Genomic DNA, 13567 nt, shown 5'->3' with positions numbered 1-13567 from the left:
GCCTTATCTTCATCACTGAGAAGTGGACCAGGCGAATCCAAGATCCATGGCCGAGCTAAGTCGAGCTTTGGCCTACTCATGCTCGGCTCGACATAATATGTACAAGGCCGAGCTCGAGCTCAGTTTGACCTGAACATCCTATTCGAGCTTGATCATTAAGAAAGTTATCTAACCGTGAGCTGCTCGCAGTATCTTGTTTATTTATTCACGAGTTTTGCTTGCAAGCACCTCGTTAATTATGTTCATGGACTTTGTCCCTAAAAAATTCATTAATTGTGTTCACACGCTACATAGTACAAAACTACGTAATTTTATATTTCACCCTTTATAAAAATACTATTATTAAAAAATAGTCAAACCAAGCTTGTTCATGAGCCTGTTCATGAACATTATAATCGAGTTTGTTCATTAACTTGTTCAAAAACCTATAACCGAGCTTGTTCATGAGCTTTCGATCCGAGTTTTATCATGCTCAAGGCCAGCTCCTTTACGAATCGAACCTAAAAAATCATACTCAAGCTCGACTTGTTTATAAATTGAACTGAACACGACCGTAACTTTTATCGAATTGAACACCAAACCCCTCATCTAGTCCTTATAGTTTATATAATATTAAATTAGGCTTAATATATCAATTTCCCTCTGGATTTGTTCAAAAAGCTCGATTAGTCCTGAACTTTCAAAGTGTCACGATAGCCCATCAACTTGCTTAAAATATATAATCAATTAATCACTTGATTGCAAAGAAGTAAGCTACATGCGAAAGATGTGTTTCACACGCCTTCACATGATAGATTAAAACATATTAAAAAGGAAGTTTTTATTTCCTCAACTGTAAGACTTATCATCTTTTATATTAGAACCTCATATCACGATCTTGGTCGTTTTACTTTTTCAAGGTACGTGCAACACAGATTTCGCATGGAGCTTAGCTTATTTTTTTTACAACCGAATGATTAATTGATTATATTTTAAGCAAATTAAGGAAGCTAATGAGACATTTAAGCAAGTTGATGGAGCTATCAGAACGCTTTAAAAATTCATGAAACGTGAAAAATGATATATAAGCCTTAAATTATCTATATATTGAATTGTATTAAAATTGAAAACAAGCAATTTTCACCATGAAAAAACAAGTAATCATTTTCAAAAAAAAAAAAAAAAATTGAAAACAATTAAAGTTCAATCAATAGAAAGTAATGGTCTTAATTGTATTAAAACTTGGACTCTTTATGACTTTGAGGATCCGTTTGCTACGTTGTAATGCAATGTAATGTAATTAAAGTTGTAATGTAATCAAATGTGTAATGTAATAGAATGGAATCATGATTACATTACCATGTTTAGTTGGCAAATTTTAATAAAATCCATAATACGTAGGTTTATATTAGTTAAATACAAGTTTCATGTTTTTTTGCGGATTGCTATATACCACCCTCAAATTACTTATCACCGGCCCTTTTGGACACTTTTGCCCTTTTCATTTTTTAAACTCAAAAACTGAAATTCTCTCAAATTTCTTCGAAATTCAAAAACCCGAACAACATTCATGGAATTTAAACACGGTAAAGGAAAAAGACTAATAATTCTCCGGATAAATATTTTTATTTGAAAATCGAATCGAAAACACGAGTTCCATTTCCGGATTCGGAAAAAAAATTCATCCAAAATGTACTAAACAGGTGATTCACACCATTCCGCCTAGGCAAAAACGGGTGGATCACCCGTTTCTGCCAGGGCAGAAACGGATAGTTCATGCGTTTCTGCCTAGGCGGAATGGTGTGAATCACCCGTTTAGTACATTTTGGATGAATTTTTTATATATATTGATTGGATCGGTTAGTTTTTGGAGACGAATTTCAATTAGTGTAAATAGGAACGGTAGTTATTCGATTGGATCGGTTAATAGCAAAACCCTTTTTTTTTTTTTTGCATTTTTCGGATTTTCATGTTTTCTTCAATTTCTTTTTCATTTTTCGTTGTTTTTCTCATTTTTGTTTTTTCAGTTTTTTCCATTTCACATTTTTTTCGTGTTTTTTCTTATTTTACCATTTTCGTGTTGTTCATAATTTTTCTCGTTTTCATGTTTTTCATTTTTTGTATTTTTTCTCGTTTTCGGTTTTTTCACATTTTTTCATGTTTTTTCTCATTTTACCATTTCGTGTTTTTTATATTTTTTCTCGTTTTCATGTTTTTTCATTTTTTGCTCGTTTTCGGTTTTTTCACATTTTCGCATTTTTTCGGTTTTTATGTTTTCATGTTTTTTTCGTATTTCGCCGTTAGTAATAAAAATACAAGGGCTAATCGTAATGGGGATTCATATCTATTTTGTTTGTAATGCCCATTACATAAATCTGTGAAGAAAAATTGAATGATATAATGGTGATTCCATTACGACAAAAATTATATGATTAATCAAACATGATAATGAATCTCCATTGTAATGGGCATTCTATTACGACGTCCATTACAGCGTACCAAACGGGGCCTTAGAGCGTTAATTTTCTGGATAATTTAACATTCACTTAATTTTTTACATAATAATTAATAACAATAATTTATTTAAATTTGTATAATAATAAAAATTAGGTCCTTAAATTTGGAATCATGTGCGGGAAAATTCATTGTACATCCTTCCCTACTCTCGTGTGTATAATACACATATTTCCAATATTGTATTTATAGTAATATGTTTTGTAATTTGATATTACAATCCACCCTAATAAATTATACATTTTTCAAAAGTATCTATAGATGGACAATACACATTGTGAAATAATCTATATATATATATATATAACTGATAAGAAAATCAGTCACCGTTAATATTATTTAGTCTTTGATTGAGATGTATTTAGCGAGAATTAATTTTAAATTTACATTTGTTTATACTTATCCTAAATAAAATTGATTTAGATAGCAGTGATCTCATAGTTACGGTGTTAAGATTATTATTTTGGTTGATAAATCACATTTAAAATGGATAACATAGGTAGGAAGAAGATAAAGATGGTTTTAGTTTTCTTTTAAATAAAAATTGAAAAAGGAAAATGGATTTGCAAAATGATGATAAGAAGACACGAGTTTAAGTTGTCAATTTCATGGAATACTGCCTGAAGTTGATATGATATGCAATCTTGAACAAATATCAACCGTCCTTGGTGTGCATCGGATCATCAATATGACTGACTCTGTAATTATATATTTATGCGGAATTATAAGATTTTGTAGGGTACTTGAAGAGTTGAACTCCACCAACAGTCTCACTATACTAGATTACAAAACCAAATTAACATGTCCTTATAATATTGTTGTTTCATCCATGATTCATTACGACTTAAATTTGTAACTAAATTTTTTTTCTCACCCAATTAATTAAATTAATATAGAATTAATTAATAAAATTTTGGTTTTTAAAGTAATTAATAATGAGTGTTTGATTCTCACAGGGTAACGGAATGGAATCAAGAAAGGGAAACAAAAAGAAATGAATAGAATGACCCAGAATTCCATTCTCTGTTTGTTTCGGCTCCACAAATGGAATGAGATAACCACGATTCCCTTTATAACTATTTGGTTGAAATGAGATAATAAACCAGAGTTGTGTTTCTAACAATAATTTCTATACATACATGTATCTATATTAATAAATCAATCACATGTAGAATGAAAATCAATTTATTCAACCATTAAAATCAAAAGACGATGAAATTGAAATAAAATAAATAAATAAAAACATAAATATTCTATTTTAAAAAGAAAATAATTATTTTAAACTAATTAAAAATAAATACCCAAACCGAATAATATGATAAAAGAAAAATATTTGTCAAAATTATTTTTCAGGATAAAAAAGTAAAAACAAATAATTATAAAGATCAAAAGTGAGATTAATCTAGGGATAAAAAAATATAAGGATCAAAATAAAAATCAAAAAGTAAAAATTGTTGTAAATGTGTATCTCTTATTACTTATGGGTGTAACATATATATAGATGTAACAGGGGTATAATGGTCATCCATTACATTATTTGTAACACTCCCCCTTGGATGTCCATTATACAAAATAAGTAAATACGCTTGGGGATGCTGTCTCATTAAAAACCTTACCAGGAAAACCCAGTGGGAAAAAAACCATGGTCAAGGAAAAGAGTGCAACACGCATTTACTCCCCCTCATGAATACATAGCTAAAAATCTTTACAACGACGCAATCCAATGCGATAAACTAACTTCTTGAAAGTAGCAGTTGGAAGCGCCTTGGTGAATAAATCTGCCAAATTGTCACTTGAACGAATCTGTTGAACTTTCACATTACCATTCTTTTGTAGATCATGGGTGAAGAAGAATTTTGGTAAGATATGCTTCGTTCTATCTCCTTTAATGTACCCTTCCTTCAGTTGGGCAATACATGCAGCATTATCTTCATACAAAACTGTTGGAGCTTCTTTTCCGGTAGATAGACCACAATCTTCTCGAATATGTTGAGTTACAGACCGTAACCATACACATTCACGACTAGCTTCATGAATAGCTAAAATTTCTAAATGATTAGAAGAAGTAGCTGCTATGGTTTGCTTCATAGAACGCCAAGAAATTGCAGTATCACCACATGTAAACACATATCCCGTTTGTGATCGAGCAGTATGAGGATCAGACAAATATCCTGCATCAGCAAAACCAATCAAGTCTTCTTTGGACTGGTTAGAAAAGAATAAGCCCATATCTTTCGTACCTTGAAGGTAACGGAATACATGTTTAATCCCATTCCAATGCCTTCGGGTTGGACATGAGCTAAACCTTGCTAACAAATTCACAGAAAATGATATGTCGGGTCTTGTATGACTAGCAAGGTACATCAATGCCCCAATTGCACTTAAGTATGGTACTTCTGGACCAAGAACTTCTTCATTGCTTTCCCGAGGACGAAATGGGTCCTTATCCACATCAAGTGATCTTACAACCATTGGGCTACTCAACGGGTGTGCTTGATCAAAATAGAATCTCTTAAGCACCTTTTCTGTGTATGTTGTTTGATGCAGAAGTATTCCATCTTTCAGATGTTCAATTTGCAATCCCAAGCAAAATTTTGTCTTTCCAAGATCTTTCATCTCAAATTCTTTTTTCAAATATTCCACTGTATGTGAAATCTCTTCAGGAGTTCCGATGATATTTAAATCATCAACATACACTGCAATTATGACAAATCCAGACCCAAATCTCTTAATAAAAATGCACGGGCTGATAGGGTCATTCTTATAGCCTTCTCTTATCAAATATTCACTAAGGCGATTATACCACATACGCCCTGATTGTTTCAATCCATAAAGAGATCTATTTAACTTTATGCAGTAATGTTCTCGAGAACTAGATCTTGCTGCTTCTGGCAGTTTAAATCCTTCTGGGACTTTCATATAAATTTCATTATCCAGTGGACCATATAAGTAGGCTGTGACTACGTCCATTAAACGTAAATCAAGTCCTTCTCTCATTGCCAGACTTATGAGAAACCTAAGAGTAGTTGCATCCACCACAGGGGAATATGTTTCTTCATAATCAATTCCAGGCCTTTGTGAGAATCCTTGTGCAACCAAGCGTGCTTTATATCTCACAATTTCTCCATTTTCATTCCTTTTTCTCACAAAGACCCATTTATGTCCCACTGGTTTTACACCTTTAGGTGTACGGACTACAGGTCCAAATACTTCTCTCTTTGCAAGAGATTTCAATTCTGTCTCAATTGCTTCTTTCCATTTTGGCCAATCATTACTTTGTGTACACTCCTCAATGGATTTTGGTTCATGATCCTCATTTTTATCCATAACATCAACTGCTACATTGCATGTAAAAATTTCATCGACGTCGATTTTATTTCGATTCCATTTTATTCCAGACATGACATAATTAATAGAGATCTCTTCATTCTCATGTACCTGAATTTCTTTCTTTGTCATGTTTATAGTCTCTTCAGGAGATCCTTCATTGTTCTTTGGTTCCTCGGAAAGGCCATTGTCAATTTCTGCTCCTTTTCTTTTTCGAGGATTCTTATCTTTGGAACCGATAGGTCTACCACGCTTCATGCGTGTGTGAGACTCATTAGCAGTTGGATGTTGTCCTTCAGGGACTTCAATTATATATGGAGCATTTACAGCTGGAATATGTGATTTGGTCACTCTCTTTGGGTCAGAAAATGCGTCTGGCAATTGATTCGCTAAGTTTTGTAAATGAATTATCTTTTGAACTTCTATTTCACATTCTTTAGTACGAGGATCAAAATGAGACAGAGATAATTCATTCCAACTAATTTCTTTTTCCAACTGTTTCTTTTCTCCCCCTAATGTTGGAAAAACTGACTCATTAAAATGACAGTCAGCAAATCGAGCCTTAAATAGATTTCCAGTAGCTGGCTCTAGATACTTAATGATTGATGGGGATTCAAAACCAACATATATTCCCATCCTCCTTTGAGGACCCATCTTAGTGCGTTGTGGTGGAGCAATTGGAACATATACCGCACATCCAAAAACTTTCAAATGAGAAATATTTGGTTCCTGACCAAGAACCAATTGTGATGGGGAGAATTGTTGATTACTCGTTGGCCTGATGCGAATTAATGCTGCTGCATGTAATATAGCATGTCCCCAAGCTGATATTGGAAGTTTGGACTTCATAAGTAATGGTCTAGCAATCAACTGCAAACGTTTGATTAACGATTCAGCTAGACCATTTTGTGTATGAACATGAGCTACAGGATGTTCAACATTTATCCCAATGGACATACAATAATCATTAAAAGCTTGTGAAGTGAATTCACCAGCATTATCGAGGTGAATTGCCTTCAAAGGAAAATCTGGAAAATGTGCTCTTAATCTAATTAATTGAGCAAGTAATCTCGCAAACGCCAGGTTGCGAGTTGATAATAGGGAGACGTGTGACCATCTAGTCGAGGCATCGATTAAAACCATAAAATATCTAAATGATCCACACGGTGGGTGAATTGGCCCACAAATATCTCCTTGTAAGCGTTCCAGAAAATTGATTGATTCATGTATAACTTTGGCTGATGAAGGCCTAATTATTAATTTTCCTTGTGAGCAAGCAGCGCATGTAAAATCATTAGGAAGAATCTGCTGGTTCTTCAATGAATGTCCACATGAATTTTTGATTATTTTTCGCATCATTATTGAACCCGGATGGCCTAATCGGTCATGCCAAACAGTAACATTATCAGTAAACTTCTGGTTTACTATAGCATATGATTCAATTGTACTAATATTAGTGTAGTACAATCCAGTGGAGAATGCAGGTAATTTCTCAACAACATGTTTAGTGCCTTGGGTAATACTCGTGATTTGAAGGTATTCTACATTTCCTTCACTTATTGTCTCAATATGATATCCATTCTGACGGATATCTTTAAAACTCAATAAATTTCTTTGAGACTTGGGAGAGTATAATGCATCCATAATGTCAAATTTCGTTCCCATAGATAATAATATATTTGCTCTTCCGGAGCCTTAAATAATCTTTGAGCTACCCGATATAGTATTAACATAAGTTTCTTTCATTGTCAAATGAGAGAAATATTTTCTACTTCTCAATATGGTATGAGTAGTTGCACTGTCTGCTAGACATAATTCTTCACTATCCATGTTCTTCAAAATAAATAAATTAATAGTCACATAAATAACTTTAATAACTCAAGTTCAATAATATCTCATGTATATAAAATTCAAAATAAAATCCATAAAATCATAAACTCATAGTTTAACACAAATCCATAAAAACATAATAATAAAGAAATCCTAGTAACATCCAAAAATAATGAAAATAATGTCTACTATTTCTATGTCTAATTTATATCATTGCCAGAGGGGGGAATGAAATCATCAACCTTCAGGGTTGTATTTCTACAATCAAAGTCATCTTCGCCATCTTCATACACAAGATTTGTTTCTTTCTTGTTGTTTTGCTTCAACAATTGCTGATAAAGATCAACAAAACGCTTTGGTGTACGACATGTGTGAGACCAATGGCCTTTTCCTCCACAGCGGTAACATGTAGTGGTCACTCCTGCATTGTTATCTTTTTCGTGTCTGTGACCATCTTTATTGTCCCACTTCTGGTGGGATTGTGAGTTCTTAAAATAACCACCTCGACCTCGACCATATCCACGTCCACGTCCATGTCCGTGACCACGTCCACGGCCACGTCCTCGACCACTACTATTATGATCCTTTTCTTTCATATTATATGATGTCACATTCGCTTCAGGGAATGGAGCAGAACCAGTTGGACGCAACGCATGATTTTTCATCAATAATTCATTATTTTGCTCAGCCACAAGGAGACAAGATATAAGCTCCGAATATTTCTTAAACCCCTTTTCACGATATTGTGTCTGCAGGACAACATTATTTGCATGAAAAGTAGAGTATGTTCTCTCTAACATTTCTGCATCAGTGATTTTGTCTCCACATAATAGCAATTGTGAAGTAATTCTGAACATGGCTGAGTTATATTCACTTACTGACTTAAAGTCTTGTAGTCTTAAATTAGACCATTCATGACGAGCTTTAGGTAATATCACATTTTTCTGGTGGTCATACCTATCCTTTAGATTATTCCAAAGGACTTGTGGATCTTTCACAGTCAAGTACTCAATTTTAAGATCTGCATGGAGGTGATGACGAAGAAATATCATAGCTTTTGCCTTGTTTTGACTGGTTGCTTCATTTCCTGCTTTGATTGTATCACCAAATTCTTTTGCATCTAGGTGAATTTCAGCATCTAACACCCAAGATAAATAGTTGTCTCCAGTAATATCAAGGGCATCAAATTCAAGTTTCGTAAGGTTCGACATAGTTCACTATATATATATATAAGAAAAACAAATTATCAATTAGAACATACTAATCACATAGTTCCCTTTGTCCAAACACAGAGAGTCCCATTTATTGCAAAACCAAAAAAAAATAGATTTAAATTAGAAAATGAAACCAATGCATTCAACCATAAATATAAAGATCAATTAGCAGCTAATAACAGTATTGCAGAACATCAAGCCAAAAGCAAATCAGGTAACAAGTTTAGATGAACAAGACTTCACAAAAATTATAAACATCTAGACTAAAAAGAAATGATAAAATTACCAATTTACAATGAAGAAATAAATCTGGGAGTCTCTGCCTCTATTTATTTATTTTTTTTTTTTTTTTTCACTTTGAGTTTTTCCCATACTAACTTTTAGCTTCACATAGGAATAATTAACACACCTGATGCAGCACAGCCTGCAAATTCATTTCAGGGCTAGTTTCTAGGCTACTAAAGGCTGAAAAGGTATAAATAATATCAAAAAGTAAAGTTCCTAAGTCAGGAATATGCACTGGAAGATAGGATAATATGAGCAGTATCAAATATCCAAGTTTGAACATATAACTTGAAACAGTTGTAAAAATTCCAACAAGGGACTAATAGAGAGGTTTCACTTTTCACAAGGCGCACAAAAATGAAAATAGGTTACCAATCAGAATAAGAACACTAAAGCTAGCTTGAGATTATGGCATTTGAACAAGAAAAAACAAACAGAATGGAACAAGCTTAAAGCATATTCACGTTTTCCATCAATGCATTAAGCACAAACTAAGGCTCATACTTCTATATTATACAATCAAGTATGGATTGAGAATTAGATGCAACCACCGCCACCGAATATCACAGTGGCTTCCCTATAAGATTAGAAGCAACATCAACAGTATTGAGACATTAAAAGAAAAATGGAGAACAAAAACGTCCAACCGGAGCAGAGACTAATCAATTTAGCAAAACGAGATCAATCTAAGCATCGAAATATATAATTTATATAATTATAAAAACAGAATATATACATATAAATAAATAAATATAAACTAAATAATAAATAGAATAATATTTCTAATATATAGTATTCTTTTTTCATTAAACTTGCAGAGAAATGTATGTAAAGATACATATTCCTGAGGTGGGTGGAATGATAATTTGGTAAACATATGAGCACAGAAATAGTGAAAGACTAATGTTTCCACAATTTAACAGATAAAAATTTAACTTTATTGACTATCACATGTTTGAATATCATATCCAACATGCACTTGCTCACGCCCTTATATTACTGCATCTATTAACTATAATTGTATATGTTTTCCTAGTTCACAATCACTTTACACCTATCGTTAAGATGAAACAGATAAAAGGTCAAAAGTTTCGCAAAGTCATAAACCAAAACTATACATCATCAATTTCTCATGCTCTGAGCATTAAAATCCAGTGGATCGAGCACAGCAGCAAACAGATCTAAGAGACAGTCTCAAAGTGACAGTAAATGGAACACATCAGATACCAACAAAGACGCAAAACCCATTGAGGAATTTCTTGGGTGGAATCTGATAGAACTCCCCCAAACAGAAACCCCAACCTAGATTGATTTCGCCGATATGAACAATATGGTTGAAATTGAAGCATGGATGAGAAATCGGAAAGCAAAAAAAAAATATATAGGACGAACGATGGCGAAAACCAGAATCTCATACAACAAAATCAAGAATATATTAAATACAATCAAATCAAATATTGTCGCAAAATAATCATAAACAATTCTCATGTTAATTCATCGAGATAAAAATCGGAAGCGTACCTGAACCAATAGTGCAACAAATGGAATAAAAACGATAGTGGCTAGGATCGTCTACGATTGATGGGAGGCGTGCTCAGACGGCTAGGGTTTCATCTACGATTGATGGGAGGCGTGCTAAGACGGCTAGGGTTTCGTGCTGATAACGTGTTGTAAATGTGTATCTCTTATTACTTATGGGTGTAACATATATATATAGATGTAACAGGGGTATAATGGTCATCCATTACATTATTTGTAACAAAAATTAGTTAAAAATATTTTTTGAGCATAAATAAATAAATAATATATAAGTATAAAGATCAAAAGTAAAATTAATCCAAAGATTAAAAAAGTAAAAATAAATAAATATATGGAACAAAATAAAAATTAAAAACAAAATAGAGACTAAAATGAAATTTGATAAGGAGGGTATATGTTCAAATTAGTGGGATACGAGGGGAAAGGGAATGAAAACCTTAGGGGGGTTGGAGGAATGAGATTAGAGAAGTTAATGGTAAACTCAAAACTAAAACAGGGTAAAAAGATTGATTGAATTGGTAAAACAAACAACAATAGAAGGAATGAAACCTCCTCTTTCCTTTACCCTTTTCTGAAACCCAAAAAACAAACGGCTCTTAGTTTTTTTTTTCAAAAAATGAAACAATGATTTATTAAGGTTCCAATGGGAGAACACAAAGAATAAAGGGTGGTGGAACAGACCTCCACTCACCACATTCAGACACACAAACAAACGCTCTAGCTAAACTATGAGCTACCTGATGTTTTTTAATGAACACTAACGAAAGAAGAGATATATCTCGAGCAAGAGATTTACAATCTTCAATGATCAAACCAAACGGGGACACTACCAAACTAACACTATGAAAAGAAAAAACCAGCAGTTGAGAGTCGGATTCCATAACTACATTTGTGTATCGCTTGGATTTGAGCCAGCTAAGAGCTTCACGAAAGCTAAGGGCTTCAGCTATTAGGGGAGCCGGGGAACCTGTAACAATTCCATTTTTTGCTCCTAAGAAGACATTCATAGAGTGCCGTAACACGAAACCGAATCCGAGTCTGTTGTTACTGAACGGGCTCTTAGTTAGTTTATTTGAGTTGATCAATTAAGGTAATGAAAGTTGAGTTGATTTGGGTGTAGATAATTTGTTATAAGAAAGCAGGAGGTGTGAAGAATTCTTGAACGTGGGGAAGTTGGAGAACAATTGTTTGAGAGCAGTTACCAATACAACAAATTCAGCAGTATAAAAAGTGAAGAAATCAACACATGAAATCTTAAGTCTTTATAAATTTCCTTTACGTTAATTTTAATTTCTCACTGAGACAAAACGATACTGCCAAAACCAAGTTTGGAAGAAAAAGTAATATTTTAAAAATTGAACAAAAAGTCCAAGCAAGTTGATAACTAGATTATGGATCAATAAGTTTAATGGATTGATTCAAATTGATTAAACGGGACAATGTCGTTGATAACATCCGGATTTATAAATAACATAATCAACTGTTATTCCTTTTAAGATGAGAAATTATGACTAATGATAAAACTGTTATTCCTTCTAGAACGAGGAATATGACAAACCATTAATCTTTCAACACGTCCAATGAAAATGCCTCACATGCAATGGTTGGAATACTCTGCTTCGGGGGAGGGGGAAAGAGGGACTACTTGATTAGGAATACGAGTCATGCCCATGTTAAGGCCCAGCGGGCCAACATAACATGCCCACTAACAATGCTTATAAACACCTCTTAATACAATGGTACTCTCTCTCTCTCTCTCTCTCTCTCTCTCTCTCTTATACTACTTAGCACCTCGCACAAACTAGTACTGACTTGATCGTCGGAGTGTTCCTAGGGACCGATCCCCTCACAGAGACGTCGACCCCGGCAAGAGCACCTCAGAATCACTTTAGAGGCGTCCCCGAGTTACTGTTCAGTCTGATATCTAATTAAGTTCAATTAAGGTGAACACGTTACAAAAAGGAGTATATATACCCCATCAGAACATCTTACACTGGGTTACACCTCGTCATTTCTCTACCCAATAATCATTTATATCTCCTCAAATTTTCTATCTCTTCAAATTCTCTCTCCTCAAGCTCTCAATATACAATAATAGAGAAAGAAGAAGATGAATCTGCAACAGGTCGATTCAAGATGAAGTCCGTGTTGAAACACCTTTCCACAAGATTTTGATTTGACAAAATCATCCATGATTAAGAGGCAATTAAATTTAAATGCTTTGATTTAATTGTACTAACGTGTTTGTTCAATATTGAGTGCAAAAATATATATAAAGTTAAACAGGACAAAAGTCAGCATAAGCCAAGTTGAGTGGAACGGAACTCAGCATGAAAGAATAGAAGCTGAGTGAAGGAGAACTCAGCATCAGAAGCTTCCTTCAAAGTTGCCAGAACGAAGCTGACCAAATTAGAAGACTTTTAGAATTGAATAAACAGAACGGAACTGACTAAGAAGGAACTCAGCATGAAAATTGAACATTCAAAGATAACGAATGAAGCTGAGTGACAGTCAGGACAGCATGAAAGATTCGTTCAACTAAAGGACAAAGTTTGCCAAACTTCTGCACCAATAATTGAAGCCTCGAAAATACACAGAAGACTAATTCCAAGAAACATGGGTCTATGGATTATTGGTAAAAGACAACTGGCACAAAAAGACAAGTCTGATGCAAGAAGACAAAACCTGACGCCTGAAGAAAACAGAGAAAGGGAATGGCGGAACAGACTGAAGCTGACCAGAAGTTGTCTGCTAAAAGAGCCGTTTTGGACTTAACGGCTAAATCATCTTAAATGATTCAATCTTCAGAAATTCATCTACAAAAGGACAATGATAGTTCTTGGATCATTTGCCAAAGTATCAAAAGAAAAATACAAGAG

At 33.7% G+C, this 13567-nt stretch overlaps 1 protein-coding gene across 1 annotated transcript; it reads right to left on the bottom strand.

The window, feature by feature from the left end:
• Positions 1 to 7796: 7796 nt before the first annotated feature.
• On the bottom strand, positions 7797 to 10805 carry LOC136224883 (uncharacterized). The gene is made up of 2 exons (XM_066013311.1): positions 10671 to 10805; positions 7797 to 8867 (listed from the first exon to the last, which is right to left on the bottom strand). The coding sequence occupies exon 2, from the start codon at positions 8859 to 8861 to the stop codon at positions 7851 to 7853; it is 1011 nt and encodes a 336-aa protein (XP_065869383.1). The 5' UTR covers positions 8862 to 8867; positions 10671 to 10805; the 3' UTR covers positions 7797 to 7850.
• Positions 10806 to 13567: the final 2762 nt, after the last annotated feature.

Source organism: Euphorbia lathyris, chromosome 3, assembly GCF_963576675.1.
Source record: "Euphorbia lathyris chromosome 3, ddEupLath1.1, whole genome shotgun sequence".
Lineage (NCBI taxonomy): Eukaryota > Viridiplantae > Streptophyta > Magnoliopsida > Malpighiales > Euphorbiaceae > Euphorbia > Euphorbia lathyris.
This window is presented reverse-complemented; position numbering and strand designations above follow the sequence as displayed.

Excerpts from the sequence above, each read along its gene's own strand:
- LOC136224883 (XM_066013311.1), bottom strand. The coding sequence starts at position 8,861 with ATGTCGAACCTTACGAAACTTGAATTTGATGCCCTTGATATTACTGGA.